General features: G+C 38.6%; 1 protein-coding gene across 1 annotated transcript in view; it reads right to left on the reverse strand.

The window, feature by feature from the left end:
- LOC149702950 (pleckstrin homology domain-containing family G member 5-like) overlaps positions 1 to 12559 on the reverse strand; it is a 51262-nt gene that overhangs the window by 22312 nt on the left and 16391 nt on the right. Inside the window, exon 2 of the mRNA XM_089866857.1 lies at positions 4846 to 5006. Within this exon, the coding sequence (XP_089722983.1) occupies positions 4846 to 5006 (161 nt within the window). The remainder of the gene's footprint in view (positions 1 to 4845; positions 5007 to 12559) is intronic.

Genomic DNA, 12559 nt, shown 5'->3' on the forward strand with positions numbered 1-12559 from the left:
TACCATAAGTTTATACGATATGTTCCATAAGTTTGAAACTACCTATACTTCGTAATGCTAGAGACTTACAGCTCGAGCTAGTTCGAGAACGACAAGCGAGAATTGACTACACGCGGTTTTGCAGTCCATCTTCCTAATTAGTCTGAACTAACCCATCGAGAGCAGCTCACAAGGAGCCGCTTTACGAGAACCTATGACAAGCTCTCTATAACTAGTGACAATCTTATGGAACATATTTTAAAAACTTATGATTTAGTCACATCGACTGCAAATTTAGGCAACACTGTTTTAAAAAATACAACAGTTTAAAAGAAACATCGACGGTCTTATATTAGGCTAACTCCCTCACACCAACCACACACAGTTCACTATTCAAATAAACCTCTTTTTTTCGGCTGTGTGCAAGGATGATGCTGTGTGTAGTATTTTTTATCATATTCATTGGGAGTCAAGCAACTAATTTGAAATTTTTTTTATTGAACACGGAGGTTTTTGATAGTGTAAAAACTTCCAGAGAGCCCTTTGTAGCGATGTTTCCAACGCTACAGTCGCACTTTTAGTGGAGCGCCCCACCGGAGGTTGTTGTCTATAATCAGTTTCTTCATTCCAGGAATATAAGCATGTACTGAGATAGCTTTGCGCTGAAATTTATACAAATCTGTGGGGGGTAAGGCTTTCAGGAGCACCACTAAACCTCGGAATCGTCCCTATCTTTTTACATTGAATGTGCATCTTCCAAGGCGAATATTACCGATTACGCTGATCGCTTCGACGTGAAAATTCGCATTTGGTGGTGCTCAGTACTTTCCTTTCGTAAAATTAAGAAAATACTAGCTGTTACCCGCGGCGTCGCTCGCGTGTAATAAAAACTTCCAATAAAATGTTATAAAGAATGGGTAGATTTTACTGATGACTAATAGTTTTGTATCACCCTAGGACCGAAGGCACTCGGCGTTGCCCGTCAGCCCGTCGGGACATTTTTTATTACTTTTCATGCCGACATTATTCGATAAAAAAGGGTTTTAAGTTTTTGGCCGCCATTTAAAAAGATGGCAACAAATCGAACCCAAAATACCATTCAGCCCATCTACATGTTAAAGGAAACCAGTGTACTAAATATTTATGAAATCGGTTGAAACGCGCGGACTTGGTTGCATAGAGAAGATTTTTAACATTTCTGGGCGACATTTATTAAGACGGCGACGGATTGGAAAAAATCTGTCTTAGTACGCGCCTACTACTTATGAGTAACGTTCCTGCAAATTTTCAGCCTTCTAGGGCAAGCGGTTAGGGCTGGGCGTTGATTATCAGTCAGTCAGGACTTTGATTTATATAGATATAGATAGATTTGGATAAGATTAAGTTTTTATTTTCCCACTAATCTACCCAAAGTCCTATGGAACACTACGCGTTGGGAAGTACTCCTATTGGACAAGGACACCTAGTACCACCTGACGTATTCGTATAATAGAGGTACTCCCAGTGCTTCTCGGGAAAGCCTAACGCGTAAGATTATATCATGCTCGCACTTTCTACTTGGTGAATCACATCGTCACTAAATTCAGTTCAAGTGCATTAATATTCTTGCTCATCTGACCGATTTTAAAATCTACATGGTCTCAGAATTCAACTCAATTAAATCTTGGTCTGAACGTAAACTGAAATAGTTTTTGTTATAAAAGAGAAGCGAGAGGAGCGAGGGGTTAGTCACTTGGATAATCAGGTGCACAAAAACCACAGAAATTGATTACTTGATTTCTAGAATTCTTAGAAAATCATCAGTAATCAAAATAATTCTTGTGGGTAATCAAAGGTAATCAGAAATCTTCGATAATCACTGAAAATCACGTGAAATCTTGAGAAAATCGGAAATAATCACATGATTTATTAGTAATCTTTTGTAATCACCTCGGTAATCAAACATTTCGTAAAATAATCACGCATAATAAATCGAGGAATTCGAAAATCCCAAAATAAAAATCATAATCAGTTGAAATAGAAATAATCACTGCATTCATTGAAATTCACGAAGAATCCAGTGGTAATCACAGCATTCACCAAAAATATCACCGGGATTCATTGGAATTCTAACAGGAATCACAAGTAATCTGCGGCAATAACCTGAAATCAGTGTAAAGATTATCGAAATCCAAGAAAATAATCGTAATCACAGAAATCAAGGAATTCGTTCAGGAATCATCGGAATTCACATAAAAATTCAGAAATTAGTAAATCAGGTGTACACAATTTTGGCGAATTGACTAGTCCCTCGGAGAGGAAGAGAATAAGAGAGAGAGAGAAAGACGGGCGGGGGGAGGGAGGGATGGTAATGTTTGGGCCTAACGATGGAACTGCTCTTGGTGCACTAGGCAGAGATGAAGTTGATGAATAATTAAGGCGAAACATGGTGGTACGGAGGTTGGGAATTGTTTTGTATATGGGGATGCTAGGTCACCAGTTAATTTTATCGATCAAAAGCTTTCCTCTCTTCTCCGTGCATTGACGCTTTATAAACAGCGGCGAAACAAAGAAGTAGATGTAATTCGAAGTAAGCAAATGCGTCTCAGACTAAGTGGGAATAAGTATTTTTGGCTTGAGATAAACAAGAACCACGAGTATGATATTTTGTAATAAAGACAATTATACCTACATGTTTGTGAACCAAGTTTTCAATTGACTTAACGTGAGTTTACTGTGTCAAGCATTTCGATGTTACCATAAGGTTATAAGATATGTTCCATAAGTATGACACTACCTATACTTGGTAATGCTAGAGACTTACAGCTCAAGCTAGTTCGAGATCGATAAGCGAGAATTGACTACATTCGGTTTTGCAGCTAGTCCATCTACCTATTTAGTCTGTGCTAAGCCTTTAACCGCACTTCACTAGGCGTCGCTTTACGAGGACCTATGACGTTTCACCTACGTCACTTCATGAAAAGTGAGTCAGTAACCAGTGAAAAACTTATGGAACATATCTTATGAACTGGTGATGTTACTAAAAGGGAAAGACACGGGGGTAAAACTTTGCCTTAATCTCGCTTTTTGGCGCCTGCGCTGTAGTCTTTTGTATCATGAGAGTGCGCAGAGACGGCAGTGTATCAACCCCCTTGTACGTCCGGATACTAGGGGTTGCCTTAACACTCTTTTCTACGTCGAAAAGGTCTGTTGTAAACGAACGAACAATGTGAAGCCGTTACTTTTAGAATAGTTCATAATGTTACACCATATGTAACATAACAGTTATAAATATGCCTTTTCATATTGCTATTTTATGTTGGAATACCGGTGCTAACTCATTTGTATGATTTCAAGACAGGAACTGTGTTGGAGTACTCTTCAAATGAGCATCATAGAACCAGTGACAATATAGCAAGATAGCTATTGTCAATCATATAGGAGTTTTGATTTTTAGAGTATTATATCAGCGTATCCTTGACGCCTCTTATTGGTTTAAAAGTATATCGCATTGTCTTCATTAGTATATAGATATACATTTGTGTTACCCAAATTTACATGCGTTTTGGGTAACAAAAAAATTAAAATACATGCACCCATTTATTCTAACTATATAAGTCAAAGTTCTGAATGATTGATAATCAACGCACCAGCCCAAAACGCTTTATCTAGAAGGTTCAAAATTTGCAGGGACGTTACTCTTCAGTTTATTAGTCATGCCTTAACAAAGGTTTTTCAATCCGCGGCCATCTTGAAAATGGTGGCCAGAAATGTAAAAAAAAAACTTTCTTAAGTCTGCGTGTTTCAATCGATTTCCCTCATAGCTTTAGGGGTTCAATATGCCGCCATCTTTTAAAATGGCGTCCAGAAAACTAATTAATGTCTTGAAGAACTGAAGGGCAAAGCCGGATGCCTTTCCTGCTAGTGTTTAATAAAAAATCTCATAGCTCGTAGCCAATTTTTCAAATTTAAGATTATATTCCTTTTGCAATATTCTTTCAGATGTTCAGGTTGATTATGAATTTTTCTTGAAATCCGTCTCAAAAATATTTCAATAACTTATAATACAGCTCTAACTTTCCTTTCAATATTTTAAAATATTAAACATTTTGGTTCTAATAATTAGACTGAGAAGTAAAGGTTATAAGTCCATAGTTTTGATACCGTTGGGCTAATGAACTTCTGTTAAAACGTATATAGCGTGGCATTGCTAAATTAAAAGGAAACCAAAGGGAGTTGTTGGGGCAGATCAGAGTAATTCGGTCGTGAAATCCGAATTACGTGTTTCGAATAATGAGTACACGAAATAAAAAAAATCTGATTCCAACTAATTTCGATATTGTTTTTTCTTTCTGTTCTTTTTATAGATTTTCTGTTTTCATTGTTTGTTTAATTAACTAAAATTTAAAATAAGCAGATAATTTAATCATCCGTTTCACATTACTACAATTAAGGAATGAAACAATTCTATTGGTTCAAGGATTATATTACAGAACGAAAATAGATATGAAGCCTATTTTTATCATTTTTTTATGTAAATCTTTCAGATTTTGGGTGGAAACGGAAACTTTTCTAAATTTACATATTAAAATAAAAAATATATCAAAAATTGTTTTCTAGTAATATAAAACCCACGGTCCATTCGAAACCCGAGGAAGGGTTAACCACTACCCAATTTTTGCTCACCAATTACGAAATACGCTTGATCTATTTTCAGTGTTATCAAACACTATACATCAACTACAAAGCCTAATTTTCCAGTTAAAGTTGCTTAGTATTACAAGGAGTGAGAAGCCCCTCGCCTATACCAAAATCCAAGCAGACCAAAAAAATCTCGAGACAATTTTATATTTACAAAAGAATATAAAGAAACAATTGTATACTCACTCCTTTCTTGTCTTTCCTGTAAATATCTTCAACAGCAGCTACGGTTGTCTTGCAAGCTGATGCGGATCCGCGAATGCCGTGTTGGAAAGCCGAAGCCGAACTGCAATCAGCACTGTTGGCCCTCGAGAACTTGGCTCTAGGAGGAGCGAGGCTTTCCTTGGCTATTCTCCGACCAAAGGATGAGAAAACGAAATAGAAAATAAGATTTCAAGACTATGACGACGCTATCATTCGTCGTTGCCGCCCTAGCCCTTAAAGCTATATACCGAAGACTGACGGGCTAAATAACAGTCCATATAACATAACATCCCCTCAATACGATCCCTCTCTTTTCTACCGCGTATACAGTTTCGAAATAGGCTTAAAAGATGTCGCGGAAATAGGAAGAATCACTGGAATAATGTTCAATTCGAGCGACTGAGGAAGGAAGCGGAACGAAGCGGCGGCAGAAGCTGCATCACCGTTAGGCCCGAAAGAAATTGAGGAGAAACCAGACCGGAGTAGAAAAGGCAGGAACTGAGGAAAAGCTGGGGAAAATCGTGGAAGAAAGGGAGAGACTAGGACTATACTATCTTCGTATTTCTTGCAGCTTTCTACTCCAGGCTTACTCGAATAGTTTCACTCCTCAATGCTCTTTCGTTTTAAGTCGATTTTGCGGGAAGGGAAATTTGGGAATGGCTCGTTTTTTTCGCTTACTTTTAAGAAAAAACCAAGATCGCAGCGATTTTTCTCCATTGAGGAGGATGCTCTTGAATAGATGGCTAAAAAAGGTCTTACTAGTGCACAAATTTTAAGACTTGGCACATATTGGTTAGAACAATAGATGTCTGTCTACCTGCATTCCTCTGATTATCAGTCACCATTAATCAACGGAAGGGAATCGAACGGAGCTTAAATGACGCAATTGCCAAATCAATTCGGTTCAAATGTACAACCTGATGTCTCTGATACCCTCATTTATACTTAGAAGTAACGATTAAGAAAAAAAGGGTAATGAGGAAATGTATCGTTTTCAAAGGTAATTCAATCTACGATCTCGTATTTTTGGATTACAGGACAGATAAGCCGTTAAAAATATACAGATGTATCATAAGTTTATAAGATATGTTCCATTAGTATGACCAGAAGTGAGATGAGACTAGAAGTACTGAGCTAACCAAATTCTTCACTCGGCGAAAGTGAATATTCTTGATAACACACCAACGGTTGGCCCTCTGGTAGCGGTTTCTGAGTTTTCCCTCCAAAACGTGAGACGCTCACGGCGGTAGACGGCCGAACTAGATTCAAACCCCCGCGTCCGTGTTTCGCGGCTTTAGGTTGAGGGGAAGGGGGTAAGAAATCTTTTTGGAACTCGACCAACTTTTTTCTCTCTAGCGTAGGCGGATTGAAGCGGCGTAAAATCCTCAAATTTGTTCACTAATGCCAGGATCTATTACCTTCACTTCTAGTCTCATCTCACTTCTGGTATGACACTACCTATACGCAGAGAGGGGCGTAGACTGTGTATCCCTTTTGTAAGACGGGATACTGTACGCGCCCAGTAGGGGGATGACACTGAGCTAAGAGGTAGAAGGGTATGACAATTACATACTGCCATGACTCTATGCTTCGTAATGCTAGAGACATACAGCTCGAGCTAGTTCGAGAACGACAAGCAAGAACTGAAGTCCTACACTCGGTTAATTTTGCAGGACTTCCATCTTCCTATTTAGTCTTCAGTACTAAGCCTTTGACAGCGCCTCACCAGGCGTCGCTTTACGAGAATCTATGACCTACATCACTTCATGACAAGCTCCAGTTTGTAACCAGTGACAAACTTAAGGAAATTATCTTATGAACTTATGGTATATTACAGTACAGAAGACATGGCACCAACACGAGTCTCACAAAAAGTCAAAAGTCGCGAATAATAAATGCATTTATCTGAGATCTAGAACGTTTTTCAGGCCAAACCGTAGACCAATTTTTCTCAGTGGCATCAAGAATTGATATCTAGTTTACTAGGAAGAAGGTATAAGATCCCTAAGTATTCGCACGCCTTAGTCCCATGCCCCCTTTCAAAATACAAGGGGGGACTTAAAAGGAGGCCGGGCTATTTCGCCTCTCCTCAGTCGGAAAATACGTAATTTTCGTCATTGGCGTGGCGCTGACGTGAATTTTCAAGAACCAATGAGATGCTGGTTGTAATTTAGAGGCGGGGATTAACTCCGGACCTACGTTTTGACTGGAGATAAAGCTAGAAATGTGGCGAATTTACACCTTCTCCCTAATAAACTAGATATAACTTCTTGGTGGCATATAAGGATGGGAACTGTTTTTTTTTTATTTTTAACCTTTCCAGAAAGAGTGGCATCTCTACATGCATGGAGAGGAGACAGTGTCCGTTATTTATTTTCACTTGGACTTTAGAGATGCATTATTGAAAAGACGTTTCAAGGATCGGTGGTGGGATGAAGGTTTTAGAGAAAAAGAATGGGAGATTGGATGGGGAGATTTTGGGAACCAAATAAAAGATAAAGAAGAGATTTTAGAAAAGGGGATTTGGGATTGCGAGAGGCTGCATGGGCAGTCCGTGGGTGGACATCAGATTCGTTTACGCTGCGCCAAGAATGTACGTGATCAACGGCTTTAGCTTTCTTTCCGCGAGACATTCTTAGAAGCTGGGAGACCTTGAAATAACGTGGGTGTTGAGAGTACGCTTCGGCTTAAACCTTAAGTAGACATCGTATACTTGAAGTAAATCAATGGTTTAATGGTGAAGGCTTGCAGAGTGTAGACAATAACCTACTCAAATTCAATAAGGAGGTACATTTCTTTCATTGAGCACCGAAATTATATGCTAGTTCTATTAAAGGAATAGTAACGTTCAATATCGTCTATACCAGCTAGAAAACTTTAATAGTTTTAAATACCTAAAAATGTGAAACCGTAGGCCTAAGTCCAATAAGTTAGCTTTGATCATTGAAAATAAAAAATACAGAGTGTTGCTGATAAGTCTGCCATAAATAAAGGGACATGTTCTTTGGGCGATTTTGAGTCAAAAATGTTCTATGACATTTTGCCGTCCGGGCCACTGTGTTTCATAATTGACTCCTTAATTAAATTAGCATCGTCTTTCAGTTTTTTCATTGTGTGGCAACAAATCTTTAGGTTGGGATTGGCGTTTGCTCCATAAAGAGTGAATTATGCAACACCCTAACTATTACAAGTAACAAGAGAGTGACGTCTTAAATGTGTCCTTTTCTTTAGGCTATTGGTTTAAACCAGTTTTAACTAATAACTCATCACATTTTTACAGTATGAATAGATGTAGACACTCGCGCTTACTTTACAGCAGCTACAATAATTATTGGAGTACCTACAGGAATTACAATTTTCAGATGACTAGCCACAATTCTTGGAGAAAAATTAAACAAAGATCCTTCTCTTTACTGAGCCTTAGGGTTTCTATTCTTATTTACTATTTTGAAACCTTGTAAACCTACAAAACCGGGTGAAACTGTGTGAAACACTTCTCCATTTTAATCTATTCGAAAAATATTGCTTCGATCCAAAATTTATTGTCTTGTTTATACCCTATCTTGAATCCATCGTGAGCTGCACCTCTAACGAATTGAATATGACCCCACTGCATTGTTATACAGCGACAAACTGAAAATACTAAGTTTGAAGTTACAACTGAAACGGAAATTTTAAAGTGGCCAGACTTTAACGTCAGTGTTTTGCTTCAAGCAATGGACTTTTGTTCTAAGTGGTGTCAAAATTCGTTCGATATCAAATAAATCAATGCGAAAATTTTGAATTTCCAGACTTGATAAATTTGATGGCAGTTTTCTGTTTTGTTTCGAAGTAAAAGTTTGGTGCGTGGGATAATTTTTTGTTAAGCATAATTCAGCCTTAATTTAATAAAGGTAGCATACATCTTTCTTTATACTCTAACGTCTGAGGTTTAAAATAAATTGATCATTATTATCTGGAAAATGTTTGGAGCCTAACTCGGGCCTTAATTTATTATAGGAAGTCAGTTTTTATCTTACTACCATCGAGATAAGGTTTAAGCCTAAAATTACATTCCTCGACTAACTAAGCAACCCTCCTTACTTAAAGAACAAGTCTTTTAAATATTACATCTTCATTAGAAGTGACTGAGAGCTACATAGAAACCATGGAAACACTAAAATTGGAAAACTGTATATCCAGTCCAGGTGTATCATGGAACTCTAATCAATAAACGTGGTAGGTTAAGATTTAAAAGAGAGTATATCTGACAAGCTCCACACTGAACTCATGAAGGTGGAAGTTTACATGTCCCGTATCAGAAGGGGATAATAGAAGAGGGATGACACTCTGTATCCTCTTAATACTATAGTTATGTAACATGGTTCTTCCAAGGCTCACCCTTTTAGTTTGCTTTTCCGCTCATCAAACTTCAAATGGGCATCGCACCGTAAGCTGAATTTTATAATTGTTTGGCACTAAATCCCCAGCAAAATCATCCCACAAGCCTCGTCAGAAATCGTGGGACGCTTCGTGGTACACTTCTCTCGAAGAGAAGTAATATATACTTCTGATATATAAATTGGTTTTTATTACAGAGATCTTCATTTTGAAGAAATTGTATATTTGATTTTACCCTTCACGACCCAAATATGTTGGTAAAATTATAATTTTATAGTCTGTGTTAAACAAGGTCATTAGACTAGACAGTGAGGGTTTTTGGCCAATAATGACTTTAACTACCACCTGCTTTACAAATTTTTCAGCAATACATATTTCAGTATATTTTTTCTATAGACCATTTCGAAAATTACACAGAGAAACCAACACAGGAGTGAGGCCGCAATTGGAGTATTCTCCTTTCACCAAGGAGCACCGCTTCAGGCAGTTAAAGTTGGCTAGCCTCCAGCTTATAGTGAACTCGGGCTCCGTCTGGCGAGGGAGAATACCCCAATGGCGGTCTCACGCCCCTGTGTGTTGGTTTCTCTGTATGTAATTCCCGAGCGGTCTATTAACTACAAATTAAAAAGTCGAAATCAGAAAATCTCACGAAACACTTTTCAAATTTCATAACACAGAGCTTGTGAAATTATTGATTATTTTAATGCTATCAGTTGGTTGTAGCAGGGATAGATGTAATTTTAGAAGTAGGAATGGAAAACAGAGTAATCTGGACGCGCGTCTAAGTCCACGACCTCTTCCCCTTTCTTCGAGACGGGGGGGGGTATTAAAGAAGAGGCGGGTCATAGCGACAGAGGTAAAATGGAAGTACGTATTTTTCGCCGTCCCCGTCAGCAACGTCATCAAAACGTAGTTTAAGTGAGCCAATAAGATAATTGAAAATTTTCGTTACATGTTGAAAGGAGGGGCTCTATACTGGGCTATGAGTCGGACTAAAGTAAAGGCTTACCGTTCTCCATTCCTACTTCAAAAATTAAATCTATCCCTGGTTGTAGGTATTCCGAATTTATTTACTGAAAAAAACTAAATTTTTTAAGGCGACACTTGTCCTTTAAAACGATAAGCAGATAATAAGGGATTATGAAAGCAAACCAAAACAGGAAGCTAAGACGAGAAAATAGCCGGAAGTATCGCGGAAGATTTAAAATTCAAGGAGTATATAGTCTACTTCCAATAAATAACATGGGCGGAAACCTATGAGTCAAAAATAAGGTTCAAAGGAAAGTCTCAGCCACACAATAGATCGCTTTTATCAGAAGCGAGATGAGACTAGAAGTTAAGGGCTCTAGCATTGATAGTAGATCCTGGCACCAGTGAACAAATTTGAGGATTTTATGCCGCTTCCATCACGCCTACACTACAGAGAAAAAAATTGGTCGAGTTGCAAAAACATTTCCTACCCCCTTCCCCTCAACCTAAAGCGGCCGAACACAGACGCGGCTCCTTGAATCTAGTTCGGCCGTCTACCACCGCGAGCGTCTCACGTTTTGGAGGGAAAATTCAGAAACCGCTACTAGAGGGCCAACCGTTCTTGTGTTATCAAGAATATTCACTTTCGCCGAGTGAAGAATTTGGTTAGCTCAGTACTTCTGGTCTCATCTCACTTCTGCTTTTATGTATAGGATATGAAATTCTTAAACAGGGTGAGTAAAGTTATAAACTTCCTTTGACCTTTTGGAAAATCGCCCCGAGTCTCTCTCGATCCCTTTCCTGGAAAGTTTCAACAATGAGCTCGGGAATAGCCTGTTTTGCACAAAGGTCTCTCAGCTAAGTTGGCTTAAGTATAATCCTTCCTCTCTCCACACAATCCCGGTACTTGATCAGAGAATTTTTACTACAGTTTTTCTTTGTTTAAAGGGGTTGCCATCCCCCACATGACTCGATAGACTCCATTGGCCTTTCAAATATATTTCTTTTTAAAATTGAGGGAACTTAAGCGAGTTTAAAAACGATTTATTTTCAGCTCATAAGATCTCTCTCGAAGTTCTCTTACCAGGAAATAACAACAATGAGCGGAAGGAATACACTGATTTATGCAAAGTACAGTTTTAGAAGATCTCAACCCCAATAGATAGCTTTGAGATGGGGTAGTAGTACGTCACACCCTCCCAAGTCTTACCGCTGTTCTGGTAACCATATTGGGTGGCCTCAGCTTCCTGCTTTAAACCCACCAAAATGGCTGCGTAAATTATGTCACGAGACTCAGCTCCTCCTCCAACTGAAAGGTTTCTATAGACCATTTCGATGTAACGAAGAGGGAAAGATACGGGGGTAAGACTTTGCCTTCCATCTCGCTTTTTGGCGCCTGCGCTGAAGGCTTTTGTATCATAAAAATGCGCAGAGACGGCTATGGGTCAACCCCCCTTGTATGTCCCGATACCGAGGGCTGCCTACCATCCCCCTTTTTCATGTTAAAATGGTCTATAGACCATCCCTTTATTCTAGTATTGAAGCAAACACACAGGGGGAGACAACCATCTTTGATTTTTCCCTCACGCCAAGAAGCAACGCTAGAGGCTGGCTATCGCGTGTAGTTAACTCGGGCTCCATCTGGTGTTGCCTCGGTAGCGGCCCATCTCTAGACCTTAATGTTCGCGCAGCCAAACTTGAGGAACTCAACATAATCCCTTCTAAAACCTTTCTTCTCCTCGTGTTACTGATATCAACCATTCACGTATTTTAGTCAAATTAGGTAAAAAAAATCGTAACTGTGCATTAAGAAAAAGTATACAGGGTGTTTCTGATAGGTCTGCCGTTAATAAAGGGGAATGTTCTTTGGGCGATTTTGAGTCTAAAATCGTCTAGAACATTTTGCTCTCCGGTCCACTGATTTCAAGTTAAGATCGCCCAAAGAACAGAGTTATCAGAAACACCCTTTATAAGATTTGTGATCCTACACTATGTTTTACTAGGGTATTTATTACATTTTCTGACATTTAACATTATCGTAGTAACGTTTCGAACTCGATAAAGAAAAACATGTTAAATGAACGATAGGCAATTTGCTATTTCAAATTTATACTGTATAAAACTCAAGGTGAAGGCAATTTTTGAAGAAAAATACACCCTTAGGCAACAAAGTTTACAATATATTGCACCCTTTCTAGTAATTCTTCGCTCGTGGTTTAAAGATAAAGAATGAAAAACAGGCAAAAAGAAATCAGAATCATTTTCATGTACACTGGTAGACCATTCTTCCGTTTTCAATATATTTCAAGCTCTTAGCCTTGGGCCATTTTTCACACACTGAGTACAA

This window comes from Phalangium opilio, unplaced genomic scaffold (assembly GCF_054372755.1).
Source record: "Phalangium opilio isolate 3A_F unplaced genomic scaffold, DU_Popi_V2 ptg000017l_1, whole genome shotgun sequence".
Taxonomy (NCBI): domain Eukaryota; kingdom Metazoa; phylum Arthropoda; class Arachnida; order Opiliones; family Phalangiidae; genus Phalangium; species Phalangium opilio.